The sequence below is a fragment of the Diabrotica undecimpunctata genome, chromosome 1 (assembly GCF_040954645.1).
Source record: "Diabrotica undecimpunctata isolate CICGRU chromosome 1, icDiaUnde3, whole genome shotgun sequence".
Taxonomy (NCBI): Eukaryota; Metazoa; Arthropoda; class Insecta; order Coleoptera; family Chrysomelidae; genus Diabrotica; species Diabrotica undecimpunctata.
In genome coordinates, this window is record NC_092803.1 from 82,343,739 (window position 1) to 82,359,979 (window position 16,241).

A 16,241-nucleotide genomic window follows, 5' to 3' on the forward strand; every position below is an offset into this window, starting at 1 on the left:
ACGCCGTCTTACAAATCGCCTACATAGGCACAGCATAAACAATCGGTGATTAACTCAACAAAAACTGCCAAATTGTGAGCCCAAATTCACCTCTCAACTTAAAAAAAATTGTCGTCTTCGAAGACTACACGCCAAAAGCTATATTTTCCCAAATCTAAATCTCACTCCTAACTCTTAAGTGCTACTACTACTTTACACAACACAACAACAACAAAAAACAATCACGAATTTAACGAATCCGGACTCAAACAATAACTGACTGCTTTCGCGGTCCATCGTCTAACCCGTCCATCGTGACATCATTCGTCTAACCCGGTATAAACAAAGCATAAACGAAAATATTCTAGTTTATTTGAACATCAAAAGAAATACCCATGTGTGTTATATAAACAAACTAAAAATGTTTATATTATCAATCTCAGCGACGCAAAAAAAATGTTTGATTGAGATTGTTTTAATACGTCATAATACGGTGTTTTAATACATGCGAAGGGAAATCAAAATGCTACATGGGTAGCTGTTAAATGGGGGAGTTGAATCTCACCATTTACACTTTTGAATAATACAATTTACCTACTACCCAAATTATATACTCCAGCAACATCTCACCTTACCATATATTGACTAAAAAATACGCCTCATTAAATTATCATTATCTCTTAATTAGGTTTCGATATTTAAGAAATCCACACATTAAAAAGTTTAACCCTTGATCATCAATTATCAATATACGGTGAACATTATACAAATACCTACCATATAATTATTAGGTACAAAATGTTAATTACAAACATATAGGGCCTTATTAATCTTTTATTGATTCCGAGTACAGCAGGTATTTGTATGGATGATTACTACAACCCAAATATTTTCTTTATTTTATTCCATCTTAATAATTTTTATCCGATTATTAAACACAACATTTCAAGATACATTTCACATTAGTCTCACATTACAATATAACCCTTCCTTACTTTTATTTAGTAGGTTTCTACATCCAACTCTATATACATACAGAACAGTTTACCAGTTTTATCTTGTCAATTAATAACTCAACATCGTACAGGCATCTTCGATATAATTTTCAGGAACCAAATATTAATTTATAACATAAAGAGCCTTATGCTCTTTAATATATGTTGTTTCATTTCATTAATTTCATCGCAAGGTTTAAACATAATTTTCAGGGTATAACATACTTCAACCCCAACATAAAGATGTTTGATACTGTTATAAGGAACAATAAATTAAAAATTTTAAAATTTTTGAAGATATTTATGTAACTCATTGTTGGCTGGTGTCACACTAAGACATATACTACAAGTTACATTGACTGCTTTGTTCATGCATCCGTTTAAAAACTGTCATTTTAATTAGTTGCCATCTAGAACCCATTTAGAAATTGTCTGAGGGTCAGCAACAACCTCTATTGGTAGTCTTAAGTTGCCATGGAGGGTATCTGTTTAATACATCACACCATCTTTTTATTAAAAATGTAACACATAATAAATTTTTTTCACTTTTTAAGGGTTTTTATCCAGATATTTAGTGACTTGACTCGTTTATACCTGGTAAGTATTTAACCACATTGCTTTTTCAACCTTAGTCAAAAGTTAACTTTTACGTTTGTATTTACTAATGTGGTCGTACTTATTCCAAGTAATAATACACAGATTATGGACTTTTTAGTCCGAAAACATTCTGCGATGTAGGCCGGAAGGGTCTTTTTAATTATATATCTTTTATAAAGGATTTTTAAATAAAGCTTTTGTGATTCATAGTATACAGCCAACTAGAGAAATTTCATTTTCCGTATGGATTTATATTTTGTTTATCTATATGTATTATAACGATAAGACTACCAAGGAGAATTGAAATACTATTATAAATATAATACCTCAATAAACCATGGGAGCTTATCGTCTATGCTTCGCCTAGCTCAGTATCTCAAGTGTGAGTTCGGCTTGTCTTAAACAAGGAATTAAACCTGAACCCTTAGCTGATAGCAAATAAAACAATTTTTAACTAATCCTATTTATTAAAGAAAATAAAAAACAAACAACCCTGCCAATGCTTAACAATGAATTAGTGAGGATGATAATTATGGCATCGATGACATCAATGAGCTGCTTGTGTAACCTCCCAGTTAGACGTTAGGATCTCCGGAGAACTGCAGTTATACCATGTGAGTGTATCCTCCCAATTAATTGGTTAGGTCCTCCAATGGTCAATAAATTTTCATAATAAGGCCAATAATCCGTGTATATGGTTGATCAGTTCTTGAATATGGTCAATAAAATCGACAATAAACCAAATTATAAGGAACAACTTGTATTAGGCACACATTGTAAGGGGTTTAATTTCCTTGCCATTTTACAAAATTACAACTAAACAAACAGCGGACGGCAAGGATAAAATAAAATATAATCACTACCACTCAGCTAAATTCCGTTCAGATCCCTACATGCATATAATCGAAAAATGTGCCTTCGAAAGAAGTGAGGCCACGAATATTGAGAATGCTGTCAGAACCACAGAATATAGACCACAATGAAAGCACTCACCCCAAGAGAACTCTGCAGACCACAAAATGAAGCTTATAATAATTTTTGCCTTTTTTATAAATTTTAATTATAGACAAAAAAAACATATCCCAATATGTCAGAAAAGCTGATTTACAGAACGTAAGTGGGAGACTAAAATAAAGTTAGCACAGATGACATAGGGCATAAGCTTATGATGGAATTAGCTTTTCTGTCAATATAGAACAGAATATTTAGTCTACCGGACAGAAAGAGAGAAGGCAAATATTTATTCTACCGAAAAGAAAGAGAAAGAAAAGAAAGACAGATGGCGCCAACTACTTTTTGAATAAAAAATAGTAAAAAATAAACTAGAGATAAAGGAATTAATAAATTAATAAAGAAATTAAAATAAAATAATTATTTAAATATAAATTAATAAAAATGTGACGTTTATAACGTTACATTATTATCTGTCTTTTAATGACTTATTTTTTATCTTTAATACTTTTATTTAGATTTTTTAATGCTTATTTTTAATTATTTCATTCCTTTTTTATTTTCAATTTGTTTCTCCAACACAGTTTAATTTCACTGATTTTTTAATTTCTCAAAAATTCCAATCTTTTTGATATTCCACTTGTTTTAATATATCCCGTATAAGCAGTTTGTTTTTCATAACTCAACAAGTCTATATCGTCTGTCCTTTTCCTTATTTTCTCTTCAGCGACAGCATCCGATTCGGCTGATTCCTATTTTTTTTACTGTATGTCGCCCGAGGAAGGGTTTTATAACACCAACGTCTGTTTCATACAGCGAAATGTCACAGGATGCTGGATCAAATGACAAGAATCACGTTAAAAGGAGACTTTGCGAGCGGCATCTCGATAATAAAGGCGTCCCAGACTGACGCCTGTATCTCCCATTACTCTCTGTAATTTTCTTGAGAAACGGCATCGGGGCTTCGCGCCGAAAGATGACACATTAGAATGCAATATGGTATTGTTTGAATTATTTGCCTTTCTATGAAAATAAATTAAATTTTTATGTTTTATTATATCGCCACCCATACAAATGTATCGACAAATTATGTGGATATTTTTTAAATTAAGAGGTAAAGTAAATTCTGTGCATATGCATATTTTAGCACAAAATTATATATATATATATATATATATATATATATATATATATATATACATAAATATGTATATAAGATGGACGGCAACCATATATACGTATTTCCGACTATTGGTCGTCCAATTTGTGGCAATAATGTTAGAAGACTCTGAGAATTCCAGATCAAAAATTAACAATCCCACGGAGGAAACTTGGCTACCTGAGGAAAGGATGCTAAACGTTTTGAACGTTTTAAACAACAAGAAAAGGTTAATTCGAGTTAATAACAAAATAAAGTCAGTAGGTGCAAATATAGTACGAAATTAGTACCAACATACGAGTTTGTTTTTAATACCCTTAGATTAGATTCAATTTTAATTCTGCCAAAGTGACATTCAGTTTTGATGATGGAAACGTCAAATATACGTTTATTTTTTATTAGTAATAATTCTGGTTTTATTCGCAAAAAAAAACACAATAAAGAAATTAATATTTAAAGTTGAGAAAATGGTAACTTTTAAAACTGAACATAAAATTCAAATTATTAAATGACAGTACCTATTCTGGAAATAGTTCCGAGGATATAATCGTCAATCGGTTTTCGTTTTCAGTCGAAGGCCCTGTATCAACACAATCTACAATTCACAACATTATTTTTAAATTTAACTAAATTGCTCATGCAATTAATGAAGAACGGGAACAGCGAGAAACTGCCGTATATAGTATAGCTAAAATCGATTTTCACTCTAACAGCACCCCAATTTCAAGAGAAACTGGTATTAGCGCTAGAACTGTACGAAATATTTTAAAAAGAAACAAGTGCCATTGCTGCAAATTGCAAAAAACTCAGGAAATTTTCCCTGCTGATTATGAATGACAGATACTGCTTTGTGAAGACATCATGAAACGCACTAATCGTGACGAAGATTCCATGAAAAAATCTTGTTTACAGATGTGTCTTCTTTTTCTTTAACTGAAAATCACAATCCATCTGTTACTGTTGGGTACTCTACAGAAAATAGGCACATAAGTGTTTCTTGCAAAACACAATACCGTCAAAAAGTCAACGACTGTCTGGACTGCTATTTTTAGGTGCAAACGTAATTGACCCGTGTTTTCTATTGCGGGCACTTTGTGTCGTAAATACCTGAATCTCCTAAGAAATTACATAATTCCAGCAGTTCGAGCATTAACCGATTAATATGAATACAATTTGGTTGCAGCCAGACAGCTGTCCAGCTCACAATGCACGGGAGGTGTTAGATATTTTAAACATTACATTTCCAGATAGTTATTATTACAAAATGTACCATAAAAATGTCATCTCGCTCTCCTCATCTTGCACATTTGGAGCAAGAAATTTACCGAAATAAGCATAACCGTGCCGTAAATTTAGACGAATTACCTCAAAAAATCATTAAGGCCTTTCAAAGCATAACATCCAAAATTTGGTCGGTGACCACATTTTGGGTGTTATGAAGGTGAAATGTTATGTTATGGGGTGAAAAAGACACGAAGACAATTATACAATAGGTTGGGCTACTGCTTGGCTGAACGTGGTGGACTTTATAAAAATTTAATTTAAAACAGTTTTTTTTTTTTAATTATAAAATTGTAATTTTTTAGAATAAATTGTTTTAATTTATGCCGTCAAGAATTTATTATGTTATTTTTTATGAATTGAGATTAAGAAAACTGTTGATTTATACTAAGATATGAACCTACTTTTAAATCTTGTAATCACATCGTTGAAATATTTCCCTAGACCATCTAAAAAATATTCTTTCGACAAGAATATATAAACAAGACTGCCCATAGTGCTAACGGGTCTATCGCAGACATGTGGTTACATGTTATTCTCTCGGACAGTCTATATAACATTTTTTCTCTGTTGCGTTGTCTTAATGTCGTATAATAAGATATTTTTTTATTTTTTTCCATACCTGTATATATATATATATATATATATATATATATATATATACACAAACAAAAGACTTAGTTTTTGCTTAAACGTTTCGGCTATTGGTTATTTTCAATAAGCTCTTTGATTATATAAACATTACTTCATACAATTTATATGTCTGATAGTTTGCAATGAAATGTAAAAGTGATATTTTACCCTAAAATCACATTGCTGTCACTTGAAATACGACTTGTTTAGGGTCGTATTTAAACTATTTATCAATAGTGCATTCACGAGGAACTCCATTTATAATCGAGAGATCTTTTATATACGTCTTGTTATTAATTCAATTTTGGTCTTTTTTATGTTAATCATCTCCAAAATACGCCTTTTATTGTAGGTCTGATATTTTTCTAAAATCCGATATTTTCAAAATCAAAAAAATATTTATTTTCTAGAGAATGCTAAGCTAAGACTGAAGTGTTACTATTGCTGTTATTATTGCTAGGTATAAATTGCGTTTGATTTACTATAGCACAGTTTTTACTAAACAGCACAGTAGACGTTGTTAAAAGCAAAACTGCCGAATATAAAAAATAACATCGAAATGTTTAAGCAATTCGACGATGTGCCGCTCTAAAAAATTATTAAAGCTTTTAAATAAAAAAAGGCATAAAAGGAAAATTATTAACAATTTTTCAACCAAATTCAATTGGTTTTAAATTTTAAAGTAGCGCAGTCTTGTAGGATATGATTTAAACAAACCAATATTTCTATAAAATTCATATCAGACTGTATCCATAATCTATGATTAAATCTCGATAAAAGTCACTATAAATCCAAGAGTATCATATAATACGCACGCCATTACTACAAGGAGAAAATTTATAGATTTTTTACGAGTTTATCGTATGGATGGTCCTGCGGTCGCTATCGTAAAATCCATCAATTTTTGAATTTATGCCATTCCAAATAAGAATTTATATGATTCTTTCTCGCTCAGTGGGGAATGAGATATCTTTTTGAGGTATATCTAAAAACAGAGATGAAATTAGTAGAAAGTACCTACATATAAGGTGTTTGTTTACCTGAATATGATTATTGAAGTTAAAATATTTCGTGTTGATGATATATATGTTTTTAACAACATTAGATATATGACTTAACTGACTGGCGAGGTCAGCATATATTCTCTCTCGTTTATTCTTTTGAAAATCTCCGTACAAATGTCTTCATTTTTTTCTATTGTTGCTTTGTTTTTTTACTACACGATCTTATTTCGATTTTTTCGTATAGTCTTGTTTATTTTTCAACTATTATCTGGCCTTTCTCTCTTTCTTCTTATTTCTGGTTGATACTCGAATACTTGTGTTGCTAACATTTGTAGTATTAGTTAAATTTATTATTTGTATTGGGAACATACCACATTTTAAAATAAGTTTATTTTAAAGTAAATTGTGAGTTTCCAATAAAAATATAAAGTTGCTTTAAGATAACCCAAGAAAATTGCTTTAAAACACTTTAACCGGGGTTGACTTCTAAAATTACATTTCTTCATACAATTCTATCTCAAGACCTACTTATATCAGTCTTCTTCACTGATATTTTCGCCCAACTGTCTCACCATTTTTTTTGCTGTGCTACAGCCAACTGGTTTACTGTAGATTGTGTATGTTGTAGTATGCCAGTGTGTTGAATAATTGATTATTTACTAAATAAAGTCAGCTTTATTACAAAGACATACTTTATACTAAGTTTACAAATTTACAAATTATATTATTAACGACTGTTCCTCAGGTGAGTACCTATCTGACAAAGGAGAGATTTTTAATTAAAAATTCTATTGAATTCATCTAAGCATTTTCGTTTTCGCCAGATTTATTCCTTGTTATTTTTTGTTTGACTGACCAAAATTAAGTGCCGTACGTAACAGATAGATGGTCTTATAGCAATTTGATAAAACTTTTCTTTCCATTTGAAATATTTTTATTAGACAATATAATACTCCACTTCCTTTCACTTTATCCAGCCAACCTTAACTCTACTACATACATCCCCTTTTTTTTCACATTACTCTAAAATATTATTTATTTAAAATTTAAAAGGATTATTCCCAGTGGCTGGTTGTAGACTATAGTTTGAAAAAACTAAATTTTTGTAAAATGGTGTAAAATTTTTTTACTAAAATTTTTAAAAATTATTCAAAATGGATTTATTAATTTTCAAAACGTTTTAGATCATATTAAATCATCATCAGTGAAAGACCTACAAATAAGCACAAGCACTTAAAAATAAAAACAAAATGGTAAAATTTCGATTAGAATTGAAAATTTGGTTAATTCTTACATATATAAAGTAGTTGGAACTAGCCATATAATCAGTTAGATGAACCTTAAATTACATAATTTGATTAACGAACATAATTATTAAGAAACTAGGTCGATGATCAAATTTTCAGAGAACGTACAATTTCCAGGCACAAAAAAGGGGTGCTTACGCTCTGAGAGCTAAAATCAACTGTTGACAACACAAAAAATCGTTTTGAAATAACAAGAGCTTCAAGACTAGTGATAGGTAGTTTTTAAAAAAATAATCAGATAATATATGCCCATTAAGGGTGTAATTTAGAATCAACTTTATGTTTTAAATGATATATTAATAATTTGTTTTTATTTTTTGTTGAAGAGAAAAGAATAATTGTATTATGAATAATAAAAAAGTTAGATAAGTATTTGCTTTCACGTGATTACGTCATTCAATAAACTGACTTTCAATTTCAATATACTGTTGATAATATAAGGATTTTGTCCGAAATTTATGATCGAAAAACTGGAGATTCTGATTAATTTCAAAGAGTGTTGATGGTTGTCTATGTATCTGTATAAGTTCAAATTCATATATGTATGGACAACCTGTAGAGTTTTAAAAGGAAACTGTTATATGAATATATATAATATATATGAATAAATGTGTTGTAGTCACAAAATTTGTTAAATACTACTTAAATCTTACGCTAAAACTTACAACTAAAATTTTACAAGTGCTAATAAATCAGAGGATAAGTTTACCAGATGAACAACAGGGTTTTCGTAGTGGAAGATCGTGTACAGATGTAATATTCGTTATAAAGCAAATTAATGAGAAATCACTAAAGTGTACTAGACCAACATTTTTGTGTCTGATTGACCTAAAGAAAACGTTTGACAGAGTAAGACTCAAAGATGAAATGCATCTTCTGTATAATAGAGAAGCTTCCCTAAATATTATACACGAACTATCCAAAACATCTACCAAAACATCGAAATGGAAGTCAGAATAGATGGACAACTTACAGAACCTATAGAAATAGGCAGCGGAATAAGACAAGGGGATTCATTGAGCCCCATGCTCTTTAATTTGATTATGGATGAAATCATTAAAAGCGTTAACAAAGGAAAATAATACAGAAAAGGGAAACAAAGAAATCAAAATACTCTGTTACGCAGACGACGAAATATAGATAGCTCAAGATAAAGATAGTCGGCAAAGACTGGTTCACAGATTTAACATAAAAGCAAAAGAATTTAATATGACAATCTCATCTCAGAAAACTAAAACAATAGTTGTCAGCAAAGAACCAACCAGATATAAAATAGAAATTGATGGGATCAGTATTAAACAAGTAATGGAAATAAAATACCTGGGAATTACACTGTCTAGCTATGGAGACCTGGACAAAGAAGTGAGCGGTCAAGTACAAAGAGCAAATAGACTGGAAGGATGATTTAATAACAGTATATGGCGAAACACACATTAACACTCAGATGAAATTAAGAATGTATAAAGCCAGTGTAAGACCAATAATGACATATGCCTCAGAAACAAGACCCAACATAGCAGCAACGCAAAGGCTACTGGAGACGGCAGTGATGAGAAGAATTACAGGAAATGCGCTGAAAAATCGAAAGAGAAGTGAAGACATTAGAAGAAAATTTAAAGTACAGTGTATAAATAAATGAACACAAAATATAAAAAAGAAATGGAATAACCACATAAGCAGAATGGAGGAGACCCGTGTCGTCAAAATAGCAAGAGATGTCACCAATTGGCAGAAGAAGTATCGGACGACCGCGCGAAAGATGGAGTGACAACCTTCCATAGAGGTATTAATCCGCCAATGAACAAGCAGAATTGCTTATAAAGAGGAAGGAGAAGAAGAAGAACTAATCACAATAGGATGTAATATATGACAAAAAGTTGGGAGGAACATATGCACTAGTACCAAGAATGTTGGTTAAAAAATTCTGTAGGCAATTTGGATTTAAATTCTGTTCAAAATAGATATAATATGGGAATTAGTAAAGCACTTATGATAAGGAAGTAAAAAGATGTAAGTGTACATGTTTAATCAACTCAATGAGGTCCCTATAGACAAGAGTTTCTGTCCATTTAGAAAAACGTGCAGTACTAACCTAATTGTATTAAATTTAAAAAATTTTAAAAATTGTAAATTAAATTTGTGGCTAGGAGGTAGGAACAAAACGAACATGTGAGTTTGTGGTCTATAGAAAAATATTTAACAAAACTTTAGAATATGCAAAGTGCAATATTTTAATAGAATTAGAGGTTTTAGGAAATAGATTTTATGAAATAGAGGTTGCTCAACATAATATATAAAATGGAAGTAAACAACTATTATTTGTCTTATGAAATGTATAAGACTTGTAGTTATATATGAGTGAAGAATTAAAATGTGAATATTTGGGTGTGGTTATATCTATAGAACATAAATAAAAAAAATAGAGAAAATGTATAATAAAGGAAACTGAGAATGCTGATGAAAGATACTTTGAGAATAATCAGAGATAGTTGGAGGAGGAGATAAGTAAATGGAAGATTATTGACAGAAGTTAGAGGGGGGTCAAAAATGGGAATGTGAATATTAGATGTTGCCACAGTAAGAAAAGAGTTAATATGACGTTTATAAGAGGGGACCTAGAAGGTTAAGCTACATTAAAAACATTAAAAGAATTGGTAGAAAACCTCAGATAGACTAAGAAAGACTACTAGGTTGAAATAGCAGGTTTTAAGTAAGTTTTTTTGAATATTTTTTTTCTCAGGAAAATACATTTTACATTATTGCTCTGAAGCTATTTTCTTGTGGCCTCCTAATGGAATTTAAGTTAATTTAGGTATGCAGTCACCTGTACCAATAAGAATCAATCATAATGGGGCTAAAATTATGCAGTATTCTTGAATTTTCAGTGAAAAGCGAATAGTGTCACTAGTTTTATGTGTACTTTTAGTTTAATAATTGTATATTTATTTTTTTATTAATCGGTTATTTGATGAAGAAATATGACATGGACACATACAAATATAAATGCAACTTTTTTGTTTCAGACGATGGAGATTCGGTAGTACATGGTTTAATAACGAAAGAAGGCATATTTGAAGGCACAATTTTCACTGCTTCCGAAGAATACCACGTAGAACCCGTAAGCAGGTACTTGTCACAAAAAAGTATGCAGAAACCTTCTTTTCATTCAGTTATATACAAAGCATCGGACGTCCATGATCCACGAAAAGGTATGTGTGTTATATATTTAATATTGTCAAAATATTTTTTTGTTCATATCTAACATTATTTTAGTTTAATAAACTTTTCTTTCTATTCTCTACTTTAAGAATATAGGCTAAACATTATTTCTTTAGGTTTTAGGAATCTTAAGGTTTTAAGGTTTTCTTTTGGTGCATTCCAAATATGTATGGCCTGCTATGGTCATTTTTTATAGAAATTAGTTTAATGTGATATTGTGTTGTTGCACTTGTAAATTGTAGATAAAAAGAGATGCCTGATATCGTCGACCTTTTTACATTACGATCTAACGGATCGTTTGTTTATATCCAACATATGTATGTATTTGTGGGTTTATAATAGGCTTAGTGCCCGGCGTTAAGCCTCATTTGGGTGGAGGCCTTGCTTAAACAGATACTGAAACGTTTACGTCAATGCGCTGTTCATACTCACTCGTTGGAACTTTTTCGGGTCTTGTTGAGCTTTATCACGGTTTTACTGAATACTTCTCAGTACCTTCTCCTAATTTTTAGTAATATGGCCTATATTTTTATTCAGTTTTATAGTTTTCGAAAGATTTTGATGACCTTGTTTGGTTATCCCTGGTCTATTCTGGTTCTACGAGAAGCTATGGAATGGATGATCACGCATGGCAGAGCCTTGTAGTCCGAGAATTTCTATGACAGTCTCACGGCACTCAAAGGGGTTTTTTCATGATAGCTAATACAGTAACCTTGGTTATTCAAACGTAGTGGTTTAAAGACATTCGCACCGTCTGTACATTCTTACACCTGTATCTTCCTTAGTGGTTTTTTATAGGATATAGTCGATAACTGATATCAGACCTCTGTCTGTCCAAGTAAATTTGTGTATTTCAACTAATTCGTTTGTAACTTATGCACTGAAAACTAAAATTATATCAGAAAATATTCTGTGGCTATACAAACTGCAAATTGTATCTTTTATGTTAACTCGGCTTCTTTTCGACAATGTATTCTAGGTTATGTAATGTGACTTACCAAGTTGGTGTTATTACTATTTTATTTGCATAATAATCTCGTAACCTAGCCTCGCGAAAGTTCAGAAGTTCATCTGACCCTTTTTGTTTTATCTGTGGTGAACATAGAGTGTTAAAACTCAATAGAGCAGACTTTGGAAGAAAGTGTATTTTGCATAATTTGGAGTAAAACTTGGTAACCAAGATACAGTTTGGGCACCGCATAATGTAAATGTTTAAAAAAGATGTATGGAGAAATTTAAAAACTAAATTAAGGATAAAAGAAAAACCTTAGGAAACCTATGGTATAACGAAAGGAAGGAAATCGTAGTCACAATTGCTATTCATAATCGTATGTTTTCAAAGGATTGTGCTAAAAATCAAAGCTTTTTATTTCATACCCATATATCTTCTCAGCTATTTGCTCTTTTCTTCATGATTCACAAACACATATGCAAAAGCCTCCTGCTACGGTAAGAGAGATTCCAGACTCAGGTGAAGATGAAGTACAACCTCAGGACGATCAGGATTCAAACTCTTAATTTAAAGATGACACATAGACAAAAACTGTTTTCCCAGGAAGAAAAAAAAATGATTTGGTGAAAAATCTGGATCTTTAGAAAGATGCTGCTCAGATCTCGATTAGAGAGTAAAAATTAATTTGTCAAGTCACTTTACATGAGTAAAGTGTTTTTTTCTTGGTTCAGATGTTATGACAAGAATTGTGTGCCTTACTTCACTCAAGAATAAAATCTAGTTTATTGTAGTAACACTAAAGGTTTAATGGTTTAATTCAAAATCCAATATGATATCTCTATGGCTTATCGAAGTGCAACCTAAAAGTAGTGTTACTCTATAAAGGTGGTTTCTATGTTTCTATTTCTGGACATTATGTGTGCTGCATAGACAGAAAGCTAGTTATACCAAATTTATTTTTTATGTCTATGGTAGAGTGTAGGCTGAAACAACCACAGATCAATGGAGACTTGGTAGTCTACGGTTGAACCAATTAATGTTCTGCAAGAAAACTTGGTAGTAGCAAAAAAATTTTTTTCTCCACTTCATATAAAGCTAGTCATTATGAAATAGTTTGTCAAATCTCCTCCAAAAAGTATTTGGTTAAATAGTTTAGAAGTCTCTCGAAAGAGAAATTGAAGGAAGGTATATTTGTTGAGCCATATACCTATCAAAAGACTTCTAGCGGAGTAAGGGTTTGTCAGCAAGGTGACGGATTTCCATAGAGAAGAAAAGTTTGTATTTAAGGATGTTGTTTAAAATTCTTTGAGAAACAAGAAAGATCCTAATACCAAAATATAGTCAAAAGAATACTCAAGTCTCTTCAGTACTTGAGTTGGCATATAAGCCTAAATATAAAATCCACAAGGAAACTAAGTTCCTGTAGCTGGCTGTATACGATGTATCACAAAAAATTTGTTAAAATCCTTTACAAAAGGTATATAAATTAAGGTATATAATTTATATACCTTTTATAAAGAATTTTAACAAATATTTTTTAAATATAAAATGTTTCCCCTTTCACCTGAACTATTTTTACGAGAATTTCGAAGGCTGAGTGTATATAGTGAATAATAAGGAGAACGTTTTCATAAAGATGTCAAGGGGGTCGAAAGAAGATTTAAAAAAAGTTTGAGGAGCCTCACAATAAAGAAATGATTTTAAGCTCAGTTGAATTCTAAAATCAATGTTTAAAATGTTAAACATGACTTCACATATTTTTATATTCACAATTTATATCTGTTTCTCGTTATACCATTGGAAAAAGCATATGCTAAATTTGTAAAAAAAAGTGATGTGCTATGGCAAGATGGAGTTTATTTTTGGATTCAGTGCATCAGAAACAAAATCAGTTAAAATTATTGATATATTAAAATTGTAAGTTAAACTTACACTCCATTTTACTTTTGGACCTGTGCCGTTAGTTTATTATTATTTTTTAGGGGCGAAAACCACCCCTACTAAAAAAAATCGTATAATTGTAAATTAAAGCGGATAATTGATTTAAAGCATCTTTTATATTGAAGTGAATGAATGTCGATTAAATACTAAACAATATATTTTAAGGTTTTATCATAATTTACCCCTAAATTTCACCTCCTACAATAGTTATAATTAAAACAATATTATTGAATACGTTCTCTCCACTGATTTGCATTGAAATTTGGATTTGGAGTATACTTAACCTCCACTGGACTGGAATGTCTGGAATGGGTAATGGGGAATGTCTTCCAAAAAGTCTGGAATGGGTAAATCGGGTAATCTGGTCGGCCAGTGCAAATCAACAAAACGAGGGATTAAGCGACTCGGAAATGCTTCCTTCAAAATATCGGTTGTGGCTCGAGCGGTATACGCTACCTACCCTTTTTCTTGGAACTACATGTTCTCCAGTACCAATTCATCCAATTGAGGAAGAAAAATTCGTGGCTCTATAGCATGCGCCGTCCACACTCGTCGTTTGGCCTAAGGCATTCTCAAAGAAAAATGGCTAGATGACTTCTCCGGGATAAACAGAACATCACGCAATAACTTTTAGCGGGTTAAACACGGTTTTGTGATACCCCTTAAATGATAATTTTGTTTATTGATGTAACCACTAAGATTGAAATGAGCCTGAACGCTCATGATAATTTTCGATGAGAAATCGCTCTCCTCTTCGTTGGTAGACAGGATAGCTCGAGCGTAGGTTAGGTTAGGGTAAGCAAATAAATTATAACGTTTGCGAACGGCTACTCTTGTTTTGGTTGGAGAGCAAAGTCGTCAATAAGGATTTCTTTTTGGGGGAGGTGACTAGGAGAACTAACTACGAAAAAGAAATTAAAAAATACTAAAGAGATGTCCTGGGCAACACTACTAAACTAAACTATTTAAAATTAGGACGCCGTTTAAAAAACTCCTCTTGCTGCTTAGAAAGAAACGTTTCTCTGTTCTAAAAAATTTTAAGGGTGATTATCTTTTATTATTATAATAAAACCAAAATATGACAATAAGATGATACATAAAACTTACATTTATTTAGAAAAATATTTATTTAGAAAAATTTAACAAAACTACTTGCTTCACTGGCTAATTATTTCTTTTTAAATTATTAAAAAAAATTATTACCTTACCTTTGAATAAACAACATTGTCCCACAAACTTCAAAACAATCTTGATCCGACCCATGGTGACACAAAATGAAAGCAAAACAAATCCTGGGAGAAATCAAATCAGATACCAAAACTGCACTTTAGGTTATTCAGGATGATAATAATATGTGGTTGTTGAAACTCGGCTGCCTATTTTTCACTTAAAATTATGTCGGCTTACTTAGCTCTCAGACGCTGTTATCAAATTCCCTGTTACAGGATACAGCAACAAATCGGTGATTAACTCACTTAAAAAGATTGCCACATAGCATTTTGAGCTCAGACCACCTTCTTCTCACTACATACATGGAAATAAGCGAAAACTTTGCCGGTTTTTTAAAACTTTACGAAAACGAAATACATCACACTCCCGATAACCCAATTCGGACTTAATTAATGAAAGCCCCCGCCTTTATCCTCAAAAATAATTCTCTTGCACGCATCAGCTAAAAAATCCTGCGTAAATATCTAGGCGGAAAAAAGATCAAAGGAAAGAGCAATTTATTTATTATAAACAGACTAAAAATGTTTATATTATCAATCTCAGATAAGCAAAAAGGTTAAGAATCTTTTTCGGTATTTTATGGTATACGGGGTGAAACAAAAATGCTACAATCACAAGTGTACGCAAACTTTAAACAGCAATATCCTAACCAATTTTTGTCTTACAGAAAACAAAAAAAAACCAAATTGTTCAGGGAAGAAAAAACTATATATTTTTACTCTGTAAGATTTTTTATATTACTAATTCTTTCTAAGTTATTTAAAAAAAAGCGTCTTTTTCAAAATTTTAAAAATGTTTCTTTTATTTTATAACCAAATATTTATAAAATAAGCAGTTTGAACCGGTCAGACTTATGAATCATATAAAAAATACATAAACAATATAAAGAAAAAAAAAATTTAATTTAAAACAGAATTTGGAAAGAGTATCAACACGTGAATAGTTGGAGAGCCTGGTAGCCGAAGTTAGAGAATTTTCCACAAAATTAGTGTG

The 16,241-nt window shown here is 31.2% G+C and overlaps 1 protein-coding gene across 1 annotated transcript in view; it reads left to right on the forward strand.

The window, feature by feature from the left end:
• LOC140450847 (disintegrin and metalloproteinase domain-containing protein 10-like) overlaps window positions 1-16,241 on the forward strand; it is a 942,961-nt gene that overhangs the window by 617,896 nt on the left and 308,824 nt on the right. The window contains exon 4 of the mRNA XM_072544529.1: window positions 10,930-11,115. Coding sequence (XP_072400630.1) covers window positions 10,930-11,115 — 186 coding nt within the window. The remainder of the gene's footprint in view (window positions 1-10,929; window positions 11,116-16,241) is intronic.